A 25,542-nucleotide genomic window follows, 5' to 3' on the forward strand; every position below is an offset into this window, starting at 1 on the left:
AAAGATATAATTTAAAAAAAAAGAAAAGAAATGCCCAGCCAGTTCCTCTAATCTGTGAGTAGGAACTATCAGCTAGACCAGCGCCTCTCAACCAGGCCGATTCTGCCCGCCAGGGGGCATTGGCAATGTCTTAGAACATGTTTGGTTATCACAGCTGACAAGAGGTATTACTGGCATCTGGTGGGAAGAGGCCAGGGATGCTACCAAACATCCTGCAATGCTATGCAGCCCCCATGACAAAGAGTTATCAATCCAAGACGTCAAGTGCCAAAGTGGAGAAACTCCGAACTAGACCAGACCATGAGAGGTCCTACTCCTCCCATATTACTTCTATTCCTGGCAACAAAATCTCTGGCAATTAAATATGCTGTTGCAGTGCATTACTTATTAACGATGACATTTCTGTATAGATCAGAATATAAATCCTCGCACTTTGTTTGTGCCAAGCAATAATTAGTATTACATGAATGACAACCTGTGTCGAAGGCAGTTTTAAAAGGTTACTGTAAATGGCATTAATTATCATTCTGTCTACACCAATTATGTAGGATTCTCTAAAAGAATTATTCTTCACATCGCTTAAGTGTAGTGAAGTCATCCGTACAAATTCAAATCCTCTTCATAATAATGTTTCTCTTCCAAAGAAATGCCACTTTCATTCGCCTACTTTGTTAAAATGTTTTCTTCACTATTTTCTACAGAAAAATATGCTTGGATTAAATGAAGGATCTTCTAAGCAAAACTCTTAAAGTACTTAATGACTATTAAAAAATCATGTTCTGTTTTTAAAGGCTCTCTTCTCATTTACCTTCTCTTCCTAATGCAAGTGTTAAGCCCTTCTAAAGTAATTGGGCCCCATAAATTGCCAATCGCAACTAACACATACTTACACTGAGGTAGAAACGCCAGCAGGAAAAAAAAAACTTTAGCATTCAGTAGGCTTTTGTTTACTGAGATTAAAATTTGAAATGACTTTAATTATTTACAAAGAAGGCTTTTTTGACCAATACAGTTTTCTCCGGAAACTGGTGAAAAGATAGACCAAATGGAAAGAAAACCCATTTGGCAAAATTCGTGAAAGGGAAACTAACTTGTCTTTTAAGAAAACTTCTAAGGATATTGTTCAGGCTGTCACAAAATCCAACACAGATTAGGCTTCACATTGAAGTGTATAAATGGAATTGACAAATGAGTACATCTAGTTTTTTCTACTTTACATTCAAGATTAAAGAGAATGAAGCTTTCCATGAGTATTAGGGGATTGAGGACATAGAATTGGCAATTTATGGGAGCAGTCAAGAAATGTATGGCTGTTCAAGATACTGTGTAGGGGAGATAGCAAATGGGCTTTCCTCTGGGCTGATTCTAGGGACTACACTGGTATTTGTTCAGATTTCAAAAGGCAGTCATCTGGTTTATCCCCAATCTGGATTTAGAAGACCTTCTGAGGGTAGAGAGAATGAACATTGGGGGCTGACCTGTATACTGTTCTATGGTGAGTTATGCAACAACCATAGGCAAGCAAAGCCAAAGAGTTTTAAATGATGCAAAATGCAGAAGATCAGACTGATAAGCAGAAATTATTATTATTACTGGCCAACATTTACAGTTACTATGATCAAGGCGCCATGGATTAAATCATTTATATCCTCACAGCAACCCTCTGAGGTAAATACTGTTACTTGATGCTGTTTTACAGGTGAAGACACTGAGGTTTGAAAAGTTAAATAAACTTTCCATGGTTACACACGTAACAAGCAATGGAGCTGGGTTTTGGACCTGAACCTACAGATGCTAGAGCCTTCTCTCTTAATCACTCTGCTAGACCATTTCCCTAATTAGAGACAGGATGGCCCCTGTTGGGAGGAGGCTTGAGCTCTGAGATAATGAAAGTGGGACCAACCCCGTCAGAGTACCTCTGGCTCAAAAGGAAGCTCAGCCTTCCCAGCAAGCCCATCACATGCACTGCTCCTTTCAGCCACACTTAGACACCAGTCACGTGGCTGCCCTTCAGTCACCTACAGACACAAAAGACACACTATAATATAATAAAAGAAGTGCCTCGATTTATTCCAAGCAGCTGCTTCCCTTCATGCTTCAGTTACACTAGCCTTTGGCTGTGCTCATGAGCCATTAGGACTCCTATGGGCTTAACAGTGCCACATAAAATAAATTGATCATATTTGGGCATATGCTCTGAACAGGCAGTGGGAAAACCAGCCTCAATACTCACCCACCAAGATCCATTTCTGGGCTTATTCCGTCATTTTTATTGCCCTGTCATCAAGTTCCAATATGGTTTTCAATTTATATGTTTATTTAGTTTAACAGGCTATAACAACATTTATTTTGGCTGCTTTTAGTTCTTCCTGCATAGAATCCAACAATAGCACCCCCTATCCTTTGTCCTAATGTGAGGGACCTAGAGTCCTTTAATTCATAAAACACAAAGCATGGGAATATATCTTGAAATGTTTAAAAACTGGGTAAAATCACTGATTAAGGAACTTACAAACCAAATGGGCATGGAGTACAGACACTAAGAAGCCCTTGAAGAAGGCTTTTTACTTTGTTGGCATTTCCAACAACGAATACGTTTTAACACGGGGTTGAACAAATTCAACTGGGCGCCCCTGACACAGTCATCGTGCTCTCCACACACAACCTAAAAAGGCAGGATGTCTGGGAGGTAAAATTCTAAAAAGTGAGCCCTGAACCTGGAAATTAAGAAAGCATTCCATTCCAACTGTGGAGCGGTGACAGGATCTGTATTGAGGTGACTTTCTGTAGAGTCCAGACACAAGGGTTATTCTTAGAACAACTGAAAACAGCATGGAGCTGCCTAAAAATAATGATGACTCAACACCTAGAGGCCTCAGTGATGTAATGTTGTCAAAGAACACCCTCTCGCCTCACAGGTTGCAGTTTTTAAAATAAGCAAGCTCACAGCTCACCTTCTGAGGAAAGCAAACATTTCACACACTGAAGGAGAGAATTAGGACACGTGGGTCACAGACAGAAGGTCCCATCCATGCATCAACTGTCACCGTGTCTTGGTTTAAAGAAGAAGCCGCTGCCAGAGTCCAAGTTGGTTCTTTCCCTCTGCCACCCTCACTGATCAGTTGTCCTTTCTAAACAGTCCTGTGAGGCAGGACAACAATGCTGATTACACAAGAGGCAGGCCTGACAGCTCCTGTCCTCAGGTCACCGCAGCCAGCATTTGCATTGCAAAGGAGGGGTCCACACGGAGACTCTCGTTTAGGTGCAAGGTACAACTCAAAACAATGAACCAAAACATATCCCAGAGCGTCCTCTCACCCTTCTCAGGTGTGCCCAGTGCCTGTGCCCCTGGAATATGCTGCACCTACCTCAGTCTCCCACTTCACCTGACTTGTACAATCACTCTCAGACCCCAGGAAACATCAAGCTTCATGAGGGCTTGCATCTCACTTGCCTTTGCACTCCCAGTTCCAAGAGCAATCCTTGGGACATGAAAGGCTTTCAATAATTGTTAAATAATTGATGGCTGGATTGACTGGTTAATGCACTAGTCTTTCCCTTGCTAGGATATTTATGATCACTGCCCTTCCCTGGGTATGTAGATCTTAGGATACATCTTAAGTATATTTTAGTATATAATATCTCCTAAGGGTGCATTCATTAAAAAGAGAATTCTTGACCCAAAAATAGCACTGGAGCTCCAAAACATGCTAGACCACCATAGGAGATACTTAGGGACAGGAAGTCTCTTGCACCACAAAGCCAATCTCCTTGTTTATAAGGCTTGCTCTGTTTAGCAAGGAACAAAGCAAGAGGTGAAGGTTTGAGAGTTCAGGCTGGGTGTGTTATAAATCGGTATAACAAAAAAATTCTGCATTGTATTTAATACACTAGGTCTTACACCTGCAGATGAGTGTTTTCTTTTTCAAAAAAGGTGACCTCGCTGCAGCAATGCCTTCACCGTATATTTCTGGAATTCCCAAAAGGCAGTTCCAAAGCTCCAAAAGAAAATCATTCCTGTTATTTTGTAGCTCTTTCTCACTGTGGCATTTTGTAGATGCTGTTTTTAAGAAAAAATGACTTTACTCGGGTTGGTTACCCACCTGAAGTGGGTGACTCTGAGTGACTTGTTTCCACAACTTCAAATCTACCCTAAAAGCAAAGGTTTTGCACAGATCAGAACAATGCAAAGAACGTGTTATCATCAGTGATGCCAGAAGAGGAGGCCCTTTGAAAGGGAGCTACCTGCACAGAAATGTGAACTCAGAGATGTGTGTTTAGGGGAAGACAACCCACTAGAGTGAAGAGCCCAGTTGTCGACAGGAAGCAGATCAAAGGCAGGGCTAGGAAAGCAGAGGTACTCACTTTCTTCCCCTCTTTCTAAATCATGATGCCCCCATGGTCCCGACTCCCACATTTAGAGCATGACTATTTGTAGGAAGCAGGTTTAATGAAAGCTGCTTACCTATGCCAAATTTCCAATACCTAAGACTTATTTCTCTGAAACTTTCAAAAGAAGCTATTTGAAAAGCTAAACTCTTTCCCTTGTCTGTGCTCCTTACAAAGCCTTGAACTTCATCTACACTGTGATAAATTTAAATGGACTTCTGGTCCAAGTTTTGCAACTGGGCAGAACACAATACCAAGGAGGAAACTAATCTATTTGGGGGGAGAAAATAAAATCTCAACTGTTAGGCATTGAAACTACAGCACCTTCCCATGAAATAATTTGGCTCTAGGCCTTTAGGGTTCAAAATTCATGATTTATTATAAGGACAAAAAACACACATCCTCAAACGATTTATATATGTTCATTTCTCACCAATTAATATTAGAATAAAGATCAGTTTTAAGAGACAAACTTACAGTGTGGTTAGTTATGTGACCGGGTGCTATTCTAAAAACATGCAGACCACACATGCTGTGGAAGATGTTGTTGGTAATTGGGATGGCCGAGGTACCTTTTTCCTTGAAGGATTCTTCTAAACCATGTGAGTAAAGGGAAAAATTAGGTGTATGTTATAACTACCAAGTCAGGTGACTCTTTTCTATTTCTCCAGTTTCTAAATATCCATTCTGCTTAAAAGATAGGCACGTACAGTTGGACACCGTATGCATAAGGTTATAAATGAGTGAACCATCATGAGATACAAGCAGCACACTGATAACCCCACTCTCATGAAGTGACTATCACCTGATATTCCTGGCACCGGCGCTCAGCTCATCTATACCACACTGATCTCCTGCGTTGAGCTAAATGTCAGGCCTGCTGCTAAGGATACGCTGGTGGAGTTTTAAAAATCATGTCCGAACTCTCTGACTTTCTCTGCTTCGTTCTGAACTGATCAAGAATTCCAAGACTACTGAACTGAAGACCAGAATCAAGAACATCGAGAAAGGCAGGGTGAAACCCATGCCATTTCAGCTGGTGAGAGCAAAAATAACAGTAATAAAGATTATTTTCTCCCATCCATCTCCAGGCTCCATCTCTGAAACTCTCTGAAAAAGGAAAGTTCTTAGGCAACAGAACTCAGAGTTATCCTTGAATTTATATATCCTTTTAAATCTGAAACACTGGAAATGATCTGATTACGACCAGGCCACTGTAATGGTCGGTGCACTTCTCAGAGCCTCCTGGCCGGGAAGAGAGTGGGAATGAAACCCAGATGGCCCTCCTCCTGTCAAGCCACCCACAACCGCTCAGGGCTTCATCCAGCCCTTCAGCCCCAGGAAAGGGGATCATTTCTCAGATTCACCTATCTTGCCCCAGGCAGTATACCTTCAGACTGCTTCTGCCCGTGGGGCCACCTCCTAACAATTCGCAGAGTCCCTCTATAGGCTAGCACCTCTGATGGGAACCATAGGAAGTGGCTTCCAAGTCCCTTCATTTTCCCAAGAAGGGAAAAAAGCCCCATGTCCCTCTTTAGTATCATCCCAGACTAATTGAAACACGGCAGCCGTTTTCCCCCAGGTGCCATCAAGACTATCTGCTCGCCCCCTCTTTGGCACAGAAACTGAATACTCTCAAAGCTATATGCACCGGGCTTAATTCTTTCCACGGCCTCGATTGTTTCCAGGTAGTGATGTGGGACATTTAGAGTGGCTTGTTAGGCTCTTGAGCCCCAGGGGGTCACTCAGTGCTGGGGAGAAGCAAGACACTAAATATGTCTCTGGAATATTTTAGTCACTTCAAGAAAGGTTAAGGTTCCAGGGAGTGTCCTCCAGCAGCTTTCAGATCGGCCCCACGCTGGGCCTCTCATCTGGCAGGTGTCCCCAAGTGATTAGCAGTGACTAATTATGGTTCCCAGCCATCATCCAGGGAAAAGAGAAAACAGGACCGACTGACTGAGGACCGTGACATGCACTGTCTTTTACAATTTAAACATTCTGTAAAATGACAAACACATCTGTAAATGTCACCCCTACCTACAAAGGATGAAAAACACAAGCGAAACAGTGAAGCTCCTAACTATTCCTTAAATATCTAATTTAACTGTTACCTGCTTTAATATTTAACATGAATGCTTGATGACCATTCCCCCACCCTCAGATCACCATAGTTCACTCCTATCTTTTTAACCTATATTCAGTGACACTTAAACGACGGCAAATTACGATCTGTTTGTTCAGCCTCTGCTACATATCCTTAGCATGAATTCTTCAACTGGCTTCAATCGTGCCCATACCATTTTCCTAAAAGGTTTTCCAAAGCCCTGCATTTCAGCTTTCTTTGCTGCCTTTGCTTTTCCCATTTCTCATCTCTCTCTTTTCCTTTCTAAGAGGAGTTACGGAAAAAAATGTGCTTAAGACATTTCTAATTTTTGACTCACTTGGCTAAGTAGGTCAGTCACCTCTAAAAGATTTAAAGACCACATAAATATAAACCAACACATAGAACAGGTTTATTCATACGTGTATCGTATCTTAACTCCAAGAGTGATCTGGACTCATTGCATTTGCGTGAGTCTTACTGTTGAGTCAGCTGAGTTCTCTCTGCCTTACATTCCTTTACTTGAAAGTTCATGCTGACGGGTAGCCAATGTCATTCTTAGAACCTGTTTTCCACAGGAGAATTGAAAGATGGCGAGGTACAAAGGGTAATGAACTTCATGAAAAAGCCAAGAGGCCTCCCTCAGCTCTTTGCTATATGTCTAATTAATCAGGGGATCCTGACAAATTCACCCCTCTGTGTCTTAATCACCATTTAAGTGGAGGTTCCATTCAATATTGATTGAGTACCTATGCCAGGCCCAGTGCCAGGTGCTGGAAATAAAATAAAAAAAGAATAATACAGTTTTGTATTTCATTCCTTCAAGACATCAGAGTCTGGAGAGAAAAAATGCAAATGAAGAGAAGCAAAATGTTTTCAAATAGATGCTCTCTAGCATAAAGAGAACCCTGTGCCTGGAGCAGTCGGTATCTCCCTGACTGGGCAGGAGGGCTTCCTCTGGACCCAGGCCAGGCCACTGGTCAGGACGGAGGGGAGCGGGTGGGCAGCAGGAGCAGTGACAGAGGTCAAGGCCAGAGGCTTTAAACTGTAGACACTCAAAGAAGGAGACACTGAGATTGTCAGAGGTTGGCTCGGAAAGGCCACACAGGCAGAATCCATGCACAGTGCTCATCGGGCTCCAAAGTGTCCTCTATTCCCAATAGACACAAGTCTCTCATTACAGGAAAATAAATTTCATCACTCTTCTTGATACCACTGCCATTCCAGACCAAGATGATGAGTTCATTCTCCGTTTTGAACATGGAGCATGGGTGCATTTTTATATATCCTACGGGTCTATGACCTGCTGTATGAAACTTGTGAGGCTGATGTGTCTGGGATTCAAAATTTGGGGGTTTGGAAATGGAATATATACATATGTTCATATCATGTGATGCCCAGCAAGATCTGGGGCAGCCCCCCGCAGTTAAAGACAGGAAAACTTCTGCAAAGAGGCGGATGGATATTCACACTAGAAGGGGTTTTCCATCAGTACAGGTTAGATTTGGAATGAAGTAGGTCAAGTAAGGCTTTTTTCTCAAAATGGGATATGAAGAAAGCCTTGGTTTTCAGAGATTTTCAGTTTTCAGTACTTCTGATAAGGGTTTGGACCTGCAGTGATGAAGCACAAAGCACACATCACATTTCCCTACAAGCTAAAGTAGAGACAAATCTTATATGGGGAATAAATAAAAAATGCAACTCATCAGATTCAACTTTGAAAACCCTTGAGGAAACCATCCTAATGCTGCCAGCGTGAGGCTAGATCAGTGCCCCCTCAGCTGAGCTCAAGGAGAAGGAACTGGATTATATTTAGTGGTCACATCTTTGAACATTAGAATTATCCCAGCCACTCACAATGCATGGAGATGATCCATTTATGAGAAGCACAAAGTCCATGAAAACCAGTAGAGCTGGGTCTCACGCACATTCTGGGGGCATATATTCTTTAATGGTTGGCAGAAATGCCCCCTTATTGAAAAAACAAAGCAAAACCTATCAAAAAACAGCAACAAAACCTTTCACGTGTGTGTGTGTATATGCAAGGCAGTGACTATAGTTAAATATACATATTAAATACTCTTTGATTTAGAATTGTTATGAGCATTTATTATGTGTATTTGTTTGCTTGAATATTATCTCTTGGTAGATTTTAAATTCAATGAATTTATGCTAGCTGGGTCATCACTGCATCCCCGAGCCAAGTATCTTGCCTGTTTTCAATAAATACTTATATATCAAGAGGCAGTACTGCAATGTTTAAGAGCACAGACTCTGTTGCTTGGCAGTTGAGGTTTGAATCCCCGCTCTGCCGCTACTAGCTGGGAGACCATGGGCAGGCTCTCTGTGCCTCAGTGTCCTCATCTGAAAAATGGGATGCTTACTGTATCACTGTAGATGGACTAAGTACTGCTCCAAAAACAAATCCCCAAATCCCAGTGGCTTAAAGCAACAAACGTTCTTTTGTTTTTTTCTTGTCACATTACATGGTCATCATAGGTTGGTCAGGACTCTGTGCAATTCATTCCTCACTCCATGACCCAACCTTCCTGAGCAGGCCTACCTGGCACAATGCCAGATGCCCTGGTGGAATGAAAAGACTGAAAAGAACATCCCTCAGAGTCAAACATTGGTAATTGAATTAAATATTGGCCTGAAAGTAACACAGGTCATTTCCGCTTACACATTGTGCAAAACTAGCCAGAGGGGTCACAACCCTGCCATGTGCCCAGGAGGTAGAGAGGCAGAAAGATACCACCCTCCTGGCGTTACCATGGCCATGAAAGGGCTAAATGTATATAAAACACTTGGAAGAGCACCTTTCCCCTTGCTACGTGCTATGTAAGTGTTTGCTGCTGCCATTATTATTATTATTGAATTCATCTTTTTTGGAGGCCATTATAAAGTCACTTTTTAGGGTTCTCCTTATTAAACTGAATTTGGCTAATGGTGGTTGTTTCACTGTTCTCCTTTGGGTATCAGTGAGTGCCAAAGTCCCATCAAGAAGACCCTTACCTACCTTCAGTACAAACAGAGAGCAGCCCACAGGACGCCCCACCAGCTCACCTGTCTCAAGATGACTTTTGCAGCCCAGCTGGAAGCAGAACAGCAAACCCAGGGGAGCATGCCAAAGGGTTGCGAGCTGTGCACATCCTGGTTCTAAATGTGTTTCATACAAAAATATTTATGCTTCAAGCTGTAGCATGCAAACAGCAAGCTGTATTTATTGGTTTCAGATGCCAGTTTCCTCCAGCTCTGGTTCTTCTTTGTGTTACATAAACAAATCTCAACCATTGGGACCACAACAAGCCACACTGAGGTATGTATGTGCTCCCTCCTGGCAAAGCATCAAATCAAAATACAATGTCACAGAAAAGGAGTGAACATCATGGCCTTTGCAAAGCTGTTTTAAAAATGTTCTTTAGGTGTCAGAACTTAGAATTTAAATAGGATAGCAGAAATGAACATATCGGAATATTCATCACTTTGATAAGCAGAAACAAACAACCAGAAGATCATATCCTGTGGTGTTACCCATGTTAAGAGCTAATTCAGTTCCTTCCAAATTATCTCAAAAAGAAATAGAGCTTAGAAACAGTGTCTCAGACAGGAGGGAAAATAGAGAGGAGACTGCTGCAAGACTCATTCGTGAGAGTCAGAAGCAAAAACTTTAATTACTATCCTGCTAAGGAAATTAAAGTGTATGCTTTATAAGAATTGCAAAGGAAAGGCTAAACTCTAGCCCATCAATATCAAGAAATAATGAATTGAAAGTAGGTTGTACCAAAAAAAAAAAAAAAGGGTTCTGCCAAAACAAGGTACATATGTTACCACCTAGCCACCTGGCCTCTGAAATGAGTGCTAAGCATCCTTTCTGCTGCCTTATCTCCCTGATATAATTCCAGGCTGCTGCAGGCATCTTCTCAAAGCCAAATATTTTAGACAGCCACCGTGGCCAGCCTTGCCACAGGCAAAAACAAGTGCTAAAAAGGCTTCTTGCTTTTTTTTCCCTTCTGCCTAAAAATATCTCCCCACCAATTTAGCACAGTGCCCAAAATGTCCACCCTTTGGGAAAGATGACTATCATCAGACTTCATGGCTCAGATTCATGAACCTTGAAAGTTGTGGTAAGAAGATCCTGAGAGAATGGGTATAAGACAATGATTTTTATTAAAGACAGTGAAAAAAATGGAGGTAAAGAGAAGAATATAAGGTCTGGAACTGGACGAGAAACGTGGCAGTAACAATGAGGAGCTGGGAGTCTCCTTAAACACGTTTTCCCTGGAACCAGTGATCATGCCTCCTGGCTACTGTACACTCATTTGGTGTCTGATAATCTTGCTTTGTCACCCTTAAACTGTGTATATATAATTAAATCAAAACATAATCTATATCAGATTATTTGATATCCTGGAGAATCTCCACTTTCTGCCTGATTTAATAAGTTTAATTATGTAGACATTGGCTAATTATAAAATTCACCTCCTTGGCTAAAAACTCGATCTCAATAATTTGACCCTGGTTCCTTCAAACTACATACATACATCTGGTTGACTTCACCTCAATATTTGATCAAGGTCATTTTAAAACCAAATACTACTTGTCAAGATGCAATGTACCAATATTTTGTAATCTATGAGACAACCACAGATCAGAATATCAAAACAGATATGGGCAAATCCCCATGAACTCTCCCCAAGCCTCGGTCTTTCTACATAACCGACTCTAGTTCAGTTGACCAGCCATTCTTGAGTAACACTCCTGAATGAGATTAGCTCCTTCTTAGGTTTTTTTGGTTTTAATCTACTGGGAAATATTTAATCAGGAAAGGATCAAAATCCCCTTTAAGAAAAATTTCCTAATTATTGATGTTTAAATAAACAGATGATAAAAATGAGAAAACATGGAGCTTTGTTTCATAGTTAATGTCAAGTAGATTTCAGGGGAAATTACTTGCTCTGAGTAAGTAATAATCTGTATTATAACTTGGTTATAGTCCAAAAGTAAAATTCTCAGTTTCTGTCAGAGGCTATGTGCTATTTTCTGACTTCAAATAGTCTAGTGATCACAGCACTGGAGGTTCTAATCACATCTAAATCCTAGGATTTCAAGCTGTCTTAAGACCTTATTTTTTTTAATGTTCAACTCCAAAATAATATCATTATAAAACTATCTTTAAATGGCTTGAAATCATTCCTAATCCTCTGGCTTATCAGAATTGCTTACAAAACCAATAAAATCCAGAAAAAAATACAACCAGTAATGGTTTTCAGACAACAGAGTTTGGACTTCAGCAACGGGCAAAAACAGATTTTTGAGACAGCAATCACAAATCCCACTCTTACATCTCACACAGAGCCACATGCTTCAGTTTTAGAAAAAAGGCCCTTCCCCAAAAAGTGTTGGCCACATTTTATAACATAAGATAACAGTGGATATTTACCATTAGAAATCCATGTCCACAAGGGAAGGACTGATCTATTCAGACTCCACACTTAAAAGGTCAGAAAACGTTGAAATGAAATATCTCAAAGCAGAATATTTACTCTGATTTCCAAGAATACTTATACTAAACCAATTTTATCTCTTCAAATGATAAGCTTGATTTTTCTGGAAAATGCTTGTACACAGACAACCTCATTCTCCAGTCATCTCAAATCAAGGAGTTAACTGCTTTCATTCAAATTCTTCCAACACACATAACAATTCTACCCACTGTGGTATCGATGAGCAAGATTCAGAGGGCCAACCAACTTACCTTCTAACTGCTGAGGCACTTGGATGAAAGCTATTTTTAGAACTTTCATCAAACTTCAGGAGGGGCAGGGATGAAACAGAACTTGTGCTGTTTTGAGAAAGGCCAATTACGTTGTTGGCATAATAGGGGAAGATTTCTTTCTTTTTTTATGGCATCTGTTTCCTAGCTGAAGGGATATCGCCTGCAATCATTATACCTAACGCCACTTGTTCTGTTAGAAAAACCTACGAGTCGCAGAGGTCAAGATTTGATTCAACACAGTCTCACCCACAACCTTGTCATCAGTACCTCCAAAGTTAGCTGATCATACAACAGGCTTTTCTCCTCCGGCTCTGCACTCCAAGAATAAAGCTAACTACACATTCCAAACACTTCAAAACGACAGTCACAAGTGAGCCAGGGAAACATTTGGGGATAGGGCCACAGCTCCCCATGTTTCAGGGGCAGGAAAGTCTTACCTTGCTCTCTTCTCCTTCAAACACCGACTGGTGAACATTGCACGCAAACAGCGAGTTGGGGAGGTCGTTGAAGTCGGTGATCGCTTGGAAGGCCTCCTCTGCGAAACACTGAGTTACAGCCCAGTCTCTGTCTATGCAGCAAAGCAAGAAAAGTCCTCCATCCTCCGGGATGTGCCCTTGCTGCCCCAGGCTCCTCATTCCAATGAAGTAAGATTCTCCCCTCATTCCTGAGGATGCAAAGGCAGACATGTGTTAGAGCAGAACTCAACGATTCCTTAAAACCTGTTCAGGTCGCTGGTCTGGAGAGCCTGGGGCAGAGCAGGGGAGAATGAATGATTAGGAGGAGAATTGGGGGCTATTGGAAGTTTGAAGGCCCAGCAAGTTCATGTTATCCCCTTGATCTCGCAGTCACAATTTCCCATACAGCTCTGCTTCTGGGCAAAAATCCAGTCGGTGTTATAGAAGCTGGAGGCCAGGGGCTCTAGTCTAGGTGCCCAGTGTCTACTAGTCTTGGGACCTGGGAAAGCTACATAAGCTCTCTGAGCCTTTGCTTCCTGATGACAATCAAATGGACTCAAACAGAAATTCATGTGGGAAAGGACTTTGATAAGTTACATGACCAAGTTACACACCACCACCACCGATGCCTACCCTTTACTGAATTCCAGGAACTGTTCTCAGTGATTTACATGCATTAACTAACCCATCTCACCTCCACAATAGTTATGAGATGGGTTTCAGTATTATCTCCATTTTATAGTCAGGAAAACTTAGGAGAAAAGCAAGTAAGAAATGCTTACTAGGTCAATGGCAGGACTAGGATTTGAACCCAGGGGCTTTGGCACTGGAGCTCACTTCTCTATACCTTAGACATAAAGCAGATCAAAACTAGCGCAAGTCTATATTTAAGGCAGTACAATCTACTTAGTTCCACCTGAATCCTGATTATGACGACTCTAATAGTTAATAGTTGCACACAATGAGGACTCACACACACGCCTTCTTCTGCATGGGATGCTTACGTTATGTAATTTGTGAACCCCAGATCTTGAAAAATCAGTACTATTTTGGCTCATGGCCCCCACCTTGAAGCTTTCTAGTATTAATCTCACCCGCATTCCATAATTTTATTTCTTCACTCCTTGCATTCAAAATTCTACCCAACTGCCACCAGTTGGAAAGTTTTTCCATTTTTTGATACTGGTGTATAATTCAGTAAAATTTGCCCATCTCCCCAAATACTTTTTCATGCCTATCATAATACCTATTTTTCTATCTATTTTCATGCCTATCATAATATTATGTTCAAACTTCAGTCATTAGAAGCCCAGAAGGTCAACTAACTTGTCCAAGGGTATACAGGTAAGACAGTTATGAGGTGGCTGCTGGATCATCTTCAGTAAACTCCATTTCCCTCTAATCCCAGTGCTGCACAACCTCAGAGTAAAGAACAGAAAGGTGATACCGCAAGATGTCACTCAGCCCTCACGAAGCTTAAACACACAGCCTGGATCCCCAGACCAATAAAGTTTCTGTATCTCTCTCTTGAACTCTGTATCATGGTGATGAGGTTATGTTTTTTTGTTTTTATTTTTCCTGGAAACAAAACCCAAATGGGATCCTGATAAGCAGTATTTGATGATAATATAAATAACGCATTACATATAAATCTTGGGCCTGGTTTGGGACAGAGCCAAAAATTAAAGAATTTGAAGTAGTAACTCTAAAATCAAGCCACTGTAATTATGGCCAATAAAAATCTTATTCTATAGAAAATATAATAAAACCATTTCTGTATTCTAAATTTCTTAAAACTCCAATTAATTAGCAACATTTTCTGTATTGAAATCAACAAAATATTTATTCTAAATAAAAATATGATACATATTTTAAACTTTGTTTTATAGTTGATCCTAAATATATGGATATTTTTAACTGGAAGAAAAAGCTTCAATGAAGTATTTTTATGTATTTATTCTTCATATTCAATTACACTGTTGTTTCAGACATTTTAGTGTAATATGCATAATAGCCATCATTTATTATTTGAGTATAATTATTTTAATAGTAAAAATAACAAAGAGCACTAAAATAGTATTAGTTTGATTAATGGATTATAGGAAAACCTTTAGATAATGAAGTCGTAATCATCCAGTGGCATGAAATACAAACATTAAGTGTAGATCCTGATTTTACTTTTAATCCTGTCCCTCTTATTTGAAAATTTTTAAATTAATCCAAATGGATCCCAAAATGGTATTAAACAGGTCTGAGAATGCTGCAATTACTCTTTTTCCAAAAAGAATCAAAATCTATTACTGAACAAATTAATTAAATAGATGAAATAATAAGCCTCACTCAGGGCTCACTTTAATCTACTCAAATGGCCTTAACTTCGGGTCTAAGCTGTAACAACTCGATTATCTTCAGGAGACTTTTTATTTTAAGCTCATTACTTTCAGGAAAGATTTGAAAGGTGAAGGCATTTTTGGCAAACACCTATTCTACTTCTATGGAGAAGTACTTGAGAAGCCAGAGCTCTGTACAAAGGAGCCCTGACTTCTCCCTGCAATTCCATTACTGACTCACCTCATAATTTGGAAAAGTCATCTGATCATTCTATGACTCAGTTTACCCATACAAAACAGAGTAGGAATGAAATAGGGATGAAAGACGTGATCCACATCAGCATGAACCACTACAGACAAGGCTATGTAACACGAAATACTATAAACACACTTCATCAGGATAGTCTCGGAGCAAGACTAGTATGCTTTGGCATTACCACGAACTTTCAGTGAACCCAAATACACAGAAAGAGAGGGAAATTCTGAAGATTAAAAGAACCCCCTAATAAAGAAATGTAAAGGTCCTACAGCCCAAAACGACTAGTTTGTCTTTCTAAATGAATTTCAAAACTCTTAACTATTGTGAAATATCTTTGAGGCAACAATCGCCTCACAGCACAAGAAGATTTGTGTGTGATGCCCTTATTTCTAAATCTGAGGTTTGTCATCCAAAGAAAAGAGCTGCCTTCAGCTCAAGGGCGACTCTTCCAGGAAAGCTCCCAGCCTCCCCCACAGCCCTTGCTTTGTCCCCGAGTGTCCTGCTCTCACAGAAGCTGGGATGACTGCGATGACTGCTCACTGTGATGACTGCTTTGCTGGTCCATGTCTCCTGAGAGCAGGGACTGGGCGGTCTCCATCAGTGAGGTCCATTACACTTCATCTCCAGCCTGGCACTCAGAGAAAGCCCTCAAAGTGATGTTTTAATAATTAATAAATTATGTAAAAAGGAGTCACTTTCAGGAAATAACAGACCTGCAAATGAGTTATAATGGCCAATTTCAAATATAAACACTAATAATATACTATTTATTTCAAACTTACACACTGAAAAGCACCTGATAATTTCAATGTAAGGTCTGACTTGTGTACTTTTATAAATCAAAGATAGCAAGGATTACTCAAAGGATTCCCCTGGCTAAAATAAAATTTAAAAATCAGGGCAGTATAATTAAAATACCATCTATTATGTTTTTTGATTATATGAGTTCACTGAAGAAAAAACTGGAAAAATCAGAAAGGTATAAGAAAGGAAAATAAAATTAAACCATAATCCTACCATACAGAGAAAACTGCTAATATTTTGGCATATTTCGTTCCAGTGCTTTTCTCGCGTGTATAATTTTTTAAACAAAACTGAGATCCTGTTGTTTAGTGTCCAGCTTCTTTCACGAAACATTGATATAATCAAGAGCAGCTCCCTGTATCACTATATAGTCTTTGAAAACATTCGTTTAAATAGCCACGTAGTAACCCAGGGTAGGGATCTGGAATAGTTATTTCACCATTTTTCTGGGGTTTGACATTTGGAAAGCATAAATTTCCATCATCACATGCACCCGGAAAAGGAAAACCACTGTCCACTTTAAAAGCCTCCCCTGAGAACCTCAAAACTTCATTCACTACAGAGAAGAAGCATCTTTCCAAAACACTGGAAAGAGCCCTGGGGGCACACTTGGGTTCTAGTCCTTCTCAAAATTTTGTGCCTTGGGCTGTGGGTTTCTTGTCAGCAAAATGAAGAAACACTGACGCCTTGTCTACTGCGACCATCTAATGAAATGAAGCAAGCAAATGTCTTCTGTAGCCTCCAAGATAATACTTGAATTAAAGCTATTTATTACCATGTGTGGGCTCGTCAAGAGCAAGTCAATAGTGGAGGAACCTGCGACACAGAGGGGGCTGGCACCTGCTTCTGCCAAGTGTGTGAGCAAGTTTCAACCTTCCAGGGAATGTCCATGAGGGTTAAGCCAGTGCCATTCAAATGAGAAACAAGTAGAGATGCCCCTGGAATGTTTGATATGACCCTGGTTGGAAACCCCATTAGATGGGAAAGATTTTTCCCTAAGAAAAAAGAAAGTAATTAACATAAAAACAAACAACCACGCCTCTCCCCAAACCACCACCAACAGAATAGTTTATTTAAGTGTTACAAAGTTAGTGGCACTGAGAATATAAATGTTTGAATTTGACCCACTTTAATGGAGAAAAAAGCTGGAGAGAGGAAGGTTTTCTGTTTTTAAAATTTTACTTATTGACATTTAGAGAGAGAGGGAGATCAATTTGTTGTTCCACTGGTTGATTCTTGTATGTGACCTGACTGGGGATGGAACCTACAACCTTGGCGTATTGGGATGACGCTCTAGCCAGGGCAAGATTTTCAACTATTTCATTACTTTGTTATAATGTGAAAATGATTTCTTCCAAGATCCTCAGATAACATAATAGCACTTATTAATTAAACATTAAAAGTTCTAGAATGAAGACAGTATATTTCCTGCTGTTAAGACTAGCCACCTGAAACTTAAAGATGCCTGTTCAGTGTCAAAGACATGGTGACTAAATAAATGTTTGTTGCATAAATAGTGAATAAATTTTCTTTCTCCCAATAAACTTGGGTGATCTAGATATTACTGGGTTTCTACACAAGGAATTAATCTTTCCAAAACTCCCTACTTCCATTCCTAACATTTATATGGTACAATTAAACCCAAGGGAAAGGACCTCAAAGAGACATCTGATTCTGCTGGATATCACTATTAGCGTTGACAATATGCAAGAGTTTCAGAGCCCTAAAACATTACACCTTTCTAGGAATAGGGTAGATCTCATGAGAGTGGGGAGCCGTGCATTTGCCTAGAAGACTTCAGGTCTAGAAAGTCTTAAACTGGATATAAAAGGAGGAAATTACAAATAAGTCCATGAGAATGGCAAAGAGCCATGACAAGAAAAATAAAATTGTAGCCCGGCCAGGCGTGGCTCAGCGGTTGAGCATTGACCTAGGATCCAGGAGATCGGGGTTCGGTTCCCAGTCAGGGCACATGCCCGGGTTGCGGGCTCCATCCCTGGTAGGGGGTGTGCAGGAGGCAGCCGATCAATGACTCTCTCATCCTTGATGTTTCTCTCTCTCCCTCTCCTTTCCTCTCTCTGAAATCAATAAAGATATATTTTTTTAAAAAAATTGTAAACATCCATGGAGATGCTCATACTAGCTTCACTATCAAGTAAGGTCACCCAGTTAATAGTGAGATGTGTGATCTATGAAAAGGTTAATGCCACATTGCAAGCAGTGGGTGGTGAAAACATCATCTTGAGTCTCCTCAACACAGAGAAAACATCAAGGCCAATTCTGAGTACCACCCACAAAAAAAAAACACCTGGCAGTCTTTCTAAGGAGACTATCCAATCTTATTGAGAGGCCAAAAGTCATGTCATCTACGAAACAGAGGCATGGGAAGACACAGCAGAGGAAAATGTAGGAAAGAAGTCTTGAGCGAAATCACAGTTGCTTTCAAATTCTGAAAAAGGAAATGAAATTTTTGTGTATGTCACTAAGAGAGTAAAAGTCTAAACAGGGAGAAAGAATTCAATTTAATAAAAGGAGCTATGGATTTTTAAAAATTAAGGTTAAAACAGAAGTGTCCTGCCTCATGTTTAAGTGAGCAACTTGTATCGCTGCTCCAGAGAGGAGGTGACTAACATCTGGCGGACTGTCACAGAGGAAATCCAAGGACCAGGAGATGGGTGGCTGGCATTTCCTTTAAGGTCTCTTTTCACCTTGAGATTTTTATCCTTCCAACACTGAAAGAAAATATACAAGAAAAGAGACGTCTGTTTATCTCTGGGCTTAAAGATGCTCAAGAAAGGGGAACTTATAACCTTTAACAAAGCTTTCTCCAGTGTTGAAACCTTTAAGTTGATGCTCATAACAAACCCGCCTCTGTTTTCCATCTCCCAGGTTATTCAAACTAGTAGGTGAGAATTTTTAAAAGTAGGAAATAATGATCCACAAAGGGAAAGAAATGAGCAAGACATACAAATAGCAACTTAAGTTTGGGTTTCTTTTTCCTTAGACAGAAGAATGCTAAAGGTTCATGTGCTTTTTAAACTAAGAACAGGCACCTAAACTTTTGCAACGAACATAACAAAATAGGAACAAATATGCCTCAAATCCATGTTAAGGCCCACCAAGGAGGATAATTAAGGGAATGGGATAAATGGAAAATATTAATGAATAATTCATTCTGACTTTTAGTTCAGTTTTCACTGGAAAACAAGTAAATGGATTATGGGAGATTAGTTAGTGTGGAGGAACTTAAAGATGGCAATGTCTGCTTGAATATTAATGTAAAACTAAGAATGCAATGCTGTATTAAGAAGTCGTAGAGAAGATATGCCTATAGCTATTTTTAAGTTGAATATAAGATTAAATGAATCCAGTTGAAAGTTTTAAACAACGGAAACGTCAAGTTAAAGTTCTGCTGTGTTTAAAATTCCTTCATGTCTAAAATTAAGTGATTCTTTCATGATAGCTCGGACAAAATCTTATTAGAAGAAAAATTTTATATGAATAACAATACTCTTTTTACCATTAAATCATACCATCAGCCTTCATTTCTGGTCTGGCCTTATGGGTGAGGTCCTTTTGATGCCTTTTGGTATTTTAATATATAGACCCTTTTAGGAATAAGCCAGACCTTATGCTCATTTTTGTCTCTTTTATAGGGAAATTGAAGTATAATATGAGTAACAAAAACCATCCCAGCCATCCTGAAATACAAAGGAGAGACATGATATTCTTAGGGTGTGCTCCACAGAAACCCATTAGAGCTCTTGCTGAAATATAATGGAACCTATTTAATTCAGAGGCAGAATTTTCACACCTGCTGAGCTGTGTGAGCCTCATGCTTTTCTTGATATCATATGGGATCAGTCTTGAAAGAAACAGGACCATGCAGTTTTCAACTCATGGATTTCAAAGGAAATTATCCACATTCCTTATTCATGGCTCTCTTCAGGACACCTTCTAGAGCCACTGCTCCATCTTAAGCTCCCACAGGACAACAATTCAACTAATTCAATTCCCTAAGAAAGCAGCTTCTTATGAAGTTTTATAAAGTTGGGGGAAAAAAGCAAGTTGTTTCCACCGTCTCCTTTTGCACTGGATTCTACAGCAACGATGGGACTACAAATTCGCCCATGGTAATGTCTTCACCCTTGTAGGGTTTTAATGCCCATGGTCTCCCAGAAAGATTTACAAATCCTGTGTATTCTTCCAATGGACAAAATTAAAAGGGAAGGAAGACCCTCGAATTTACTCAGGGTCAGACAAGACAAGCAGGACATTTGTATTCCATTCCCACAAATCTAACTGACATCATCAAGAAAATGTGGCTCAAACAAGCTTGCTTCAAGAGGACAGTCAGGTAGAGGAAATGTCATCTTTGATGAAGGATATGAATGTGAGGAGGTTGTTCTTAAAGACAGAAAAATCTTTCTACAAAGAATGACCTACCATGAACCATAAGTTCATTATATGAAACAAGCAATATTGGGGCACTCATCTCAAAGAGCTTTGGTCACTGTATCAGTCAAGGTCCAACAGGAAAGACAGCATGCTCAAACCCAGTCATGTAAAAGGGTTTAATAAAGAGGCTGTTTACAAAGGTGTGGGCGGAATATGGGAAACCACAAACCAGTGCAAAATCCTGGGCTGGCACTACCCCTAGGCCTGAAGAGATGAGAAGAGGGGAGATGTTTCAGAATGGGAGACATAGAGGGTTGAGCAGGAAGGCAGAGTTTGTCCCCCAAAACTATACTTTTTGGAAATACTGATTATTTTAAGATGTTATTTTCAAGAAACAAGACTCAGGAAAAACCTTTGACCTTCTCTGTAACTGCCTAAAAGAATTTAGATAGAGGACCTGCTCCAGGGAGAGAAAGCTAGCATCATACGTCAGTGGAGTTTAATACGAACTAGTGTGTGATATTCAAGGAGGAACCTAGCAAGGCCCCTTTGATCAAAATCCTCTGTGTCCCCTTGTTAAAGATAGCTCAGCAAACATTTGTTTACCAAACAATTCCACCTCCATGTGAATTGCCTTCTGACCCTTTGAAGTTCAAACCACAGCTTCTTAGGTGAAGATGGCATGTATGCCTCAACTGCTCAATTTATCCTAAGGTCCCATATTCTTATGGGTCCCCGTATGCACATGTGTAATAAATTTAGTTTCTTCTATTTATCTGTCTTGTGTCAATCTGATTAATAGACCAGTCAGAAGAACTTGGAAGGGTAGAAGAAAATTTACTTTTCCTCCCCACAGCTGTGAGGAGAGGGTCCCCTTGGCAAACCTTGGTTGAGGGATACAGCCAATCCACAGTGGCATCACAAAGAAGGTGCCAGAGGAATAAATATCCCCACCTTTCCCTTTCTCTAATCTGCAGACACCTTTCATCAGCCAAACCCAACTGGAAACCAGACAGCAGGGAGCTGCAATGTGGAATCTCTGGACCAGCTTCTGGGGCACAGTACAGAATGGAACGGATGGAGAGAGTTTTGTGGGATCAGCTAAAGAAACGCCACTTCTAACTGGATAACAGTCTAGAAATCTCATATGTTCATTTCAATTGAACTTGATTTCAAACTTGATTTAAAAATTTAAATCTGAGCCATTTGTAAATTGACAGCTCAAACTAGAGCCTATATAATGTGGTCGCAGATTCACCTTTTCTGACCATGTTTGTTTGTTTTCTTAAGAACAAAAAGAGTGGAAGGGGAAGAAGATGCTCCATGTGGTATCCTCTGCTTGCACCATTGTGGAGCATGTATTCTTGAGCCTAGTGTGGAGGCAGAAGATCATCCTTTCATTTGTTGCTAAAAGAAGCTTAAAGATAGTCCCATGCCTCTGGATGAGCTAAGTAATTATATGCAGAACAAGTTTTCACAAGAGGATGGCACTTCAAAAGCGAACAGCAAAGCAGGTGAAGGTTGCTATGGTAGCCAAAGTAAGATGTATGCTGTCATCTTTCACCTTCTGCTTTCAGACGGGGCCTAGAACGTACTGGGAGAAACAGAGTGAAAAGGGAATGAGACATGTGGGACTTTTGAGGGAAACCCAGCCAAGAAAATTCAATTTCTTTCTGATAAGAAGATAAGCCAGACTAGAAGGTTGCCTGGAGGAGGGTCAGGGGTGGGGAGTGGATAGCTGGTCAGAACTCATCAGAAGGCCAAGGAGGCAGGCTTCACTTTCTCTGAGAAAATTAGCAGATAATATTGGCTTCATTGTAAGGGGTTTTGATACAAGAGGGAAAGGAAGGAGGAAAGGAGAGATAACTATCCTTCTCTCAGTGCCCAGCACACGGTATGCTACTTTTTCCCCCTCAAATGCAGCTAAATGTTCATGTTGCTTTCACATTAAAAATCTTCCATAACTCACTAAGATCAATCCAATTCAATAAAAACAGTTCTTCAGCCCAGCAAACCAGGACACCCCCAAAAAGATTATAGCCTTCCTGTCCAAATCTGTCTACTCTTTCATTAATGCTGAGAAAAAAGCCCAAGTGTCAGCATCAAGTTCCAGCTCTGTCAATAGCGATAATAATAGCAGCAGCAGCAGCAAACAATTACTAAGTGATTCTTTTGTTCTGAGGGCTTTTCTGTATCAAACTTATAGATGGCTGTGTGGCCTGGACCAACTTACGCAAGCCTTCCTCACTTCTCAGTTTTTCTCCTGCTAGCCCCCATCCCCACCCTGAAAGTCACTTCTGGGGACACTGCCTTCAGGCTTCCACTCTGGGCTTCACCTGCACAGGTGAGATCACCCCTCTTGTGGACCCCATTGTCCCATGTCTGTCCTATCTCTCAGGGACTTTGTTTTGCCTCTTCTTGTACTTTTCTTGTTTTTACCTTCCACTCAATGTTGACAGCAGGAGCTGTATTTTCCCCACCTGGGTAACCCCTGTAGCAGCTAAACAGAACATTTACCTTTAGAAGGTAGCCTCTGATATTTCTTTTCTTGAATGGAATGAAATTCAAGGAGTTCTGAATTTAATTCTCAGCTCCCAACACACTAGCGCTCTGATCTTGGGCAAGTTCTCTGTGGTCAGTTTCCTCACCCATGAAGTAGACATAAAAATAGGGCATACCTTAGAGTGTTTTGAAGATTTAATAACTAATTCAAATAAGGCATTTTGAATGATGACTGGGACACACTGTGAGTGCACAATAAATGTGGACTATTATTAGAATGGACCACCTTAGTCCTCAACAGAGCAACTCCATAACTATGTCTCACACGCATAGAATCTCTTCTCTTTCTTAGAGTTTTCAGTCCTTTTCCATATAGACAGACATAGAGTACAGAGGAAAGTAAAGCGGGCTTTGGTCTGAATCCGAGCACTGCCACTTTCCAGCTGTGTGACCTTGGACATGTTACTGAACATCTCTGGGCAGTGTGTGCAACATGGAGACCATATGGCATCAACTTCATAAAGTTGTCATATGGATTAAATGAGTTACACACCCTCCCCCAAATCCAAAATTCCCCAAATTTTTGGTGGGTACACTGTTTTTCAGCCCTTTAGAAGAGGTAGTGTTTCCACAGTGACAAATGCAAGAACTTTCAAGTCAGACAAACTCAGATTGAAACCCCAGCTCTCCATCCATTGCTGGCTCACCATGAGGAGAAGATCAGCTAGTGGTGGCAGCTGGACCCTGGGGTGTGGGTCTGAATCCTCCTTCCACAGCGATTTTACTTGGTGATTTTAGGCAAGTTGGTGTGGCTCACTAAGCCTCACTTTTCAGACTTTTAAATCGGGACTAGTGAGAGGTCCAAATGAGATCATCCCAGTCAAAAATTTAGTCCAGAGGTCAGCACCATGATCACTCAAAGAATGCTAGCACTTTCTGTGACCACTGGCTTGCCCTTGTTAATCTTATGGTCAGAAGCACCTTTAACTACTCGCTGGTTCTTAGATAAGTGTCTACTTTTCAGAAAAACATATTTTATGTTAGGCCCAGGGTTTGCCATAAGAATAAGGACTTCCCTTGTGTTTTCTCAGCCCACTTAGTTTTCTGGTACATTTCCTGCTTCAGACTTAAAGTACTTGCCATTCTCTTTCCTTTCAGCACCATTTTCCAACTTAGATAAAAATGCCATCAGTGCTTAACCAGAGATTCCAAGGTGCCTCACAGGACAGGTCTCACCCCAACCAACACCCGCCAAGCACCCTCCACCCTGGGAGGGCTTCCCAGCGCCCCTATTCTGCCCTCCTGTCTGCAAGTGTGTTGTTATTTACAACATTTGGCAAAGAGAGCCTATTTATTGATGTTTTTACATCTCTTCCCGCATGTTGAGCATTCTTTCTTCTTCCTGTAAAGGCTGGTACCAAGCACAGCTCCTGACAATGTGGTGTTGGCAAAACAAATGGGATGTAACACCACCGCCCTCTACCCAGAGCTATGGCCATTCTCTCAGTCTCTCATTCATTTTCTCTCTCTCTCTCCTGATAGATGTCCCATAGGTTTGCTCACCTTTGATTACTACTTTCTCAACTGAGTGACTTCCTAAATCTGAGATTTCCGTTGTCTCCTGCTATGTTAAATCCATTGCTAGAGCAATTCACCAATTCACTCTTTTTTTATAAATAAATAACTAATTTTTCTAACTTTATTGAGATATAACTGACACATGACATTATGTAAATTGAAGGTGTACGATGTGAAAATATGATACATTTCTATATACTGATCACAATAGAATTAGGTTAACACCTCCTTCACCTCGCATAATTACCATTCCTTTTTGGAGTAAGAACATTTCAGATCTACTCTCTTAGCAACTTTCAAGTATATAATGCAGTATTGTTAACTATAGTCACCACACTATACATTAGATCCCCAGAATTTATCATCTTATAACTAGAACTTTGTACCCTTTGACAGACATCTTCCCATTTCCCACATCTCCCAGCCCCTGGCAATCATTATCCTACTCTCTCTATGAACCAGGCTATATTACGCTCTGCATATAAATGATATTATACGGTATTTGTCTTTTTCCATCTGACTTATTTCACTTAGCATAATACCTTCAGGGTCCATCCATGTTGTCACAAATGGCAGGATTTCCTTCTTTCTTGTGGTTGAATATCACTCCAGTGCTTATGTGTGTGTGTGTGTGTGTGTGTGTGTGTGTGTGTGTGTGCATGTGTATCTTCTTTATTGATTCATCTGTAGATGGACATGTGTATATTGGAAGGAAATTAAATCAGTATCTCAAAGGGATATGTGCAATCCCACGCCGATTGCATCATTCACAACAGCCAAGATATGGAAACAACCTATGTCACCAGTCTACTCTTGACCTGAAAAATCAGTCACTGCCTTGACTATTTTAGGTCACTTTTTAAATCCTTGCCTTCCTTTTATATCCTCTGGCTAAAGTTGTTCCTTTTCTCTCTCCCTCTCCCTTTCCTTTTCCCTCTCCCTCTCCC

The 25,542-nt window shown here is 40.5% G+C and overlaps 1 protein-coding gene across 4 annotated transcripts in view; it reads right to left on the reverse strand.

Moving 5' to 3' along the window:
* Positions 1 to 25,542, reverse strand: part of RCAN2 (regulator of calcineurin 2) — a 229,619-nt gene that overhangs the window by 176,573 nt on the left and 27,504 nt on the right. For all 4 annotated transcript variants that reach the window (XM_081140267.1, XM_081140266.1, XM_081140269.1 and 1 more), the window contains exon 2: positions 12,707 to 12,933. In XM_081140267.1, the coding sequence (XP_080996393.1) occupies positions 12,707 to 12,931 (225 nt within the window). In that variant the 5' untranslated portion in view covers positions 12,932 to 12,933. The remainder of the gene's footprint in view (positions 1 to 12,706; positions 12,934 to 25,542) is intronic.

The sequence above is a fragment of the Miniopterus schreibersii genome, assembly GCF_964146895.1.
Source record: "Miniopterus schreibersii genome assembly, chromosome: 6".
NCBI classification, from domain to species: domain Eukaryota; kingdom Metazoa; phylum Chordata; class Mammalia; order Chiroptera; family Miniopteridae; genus Miniopterus; species Miniopterus schreibersii.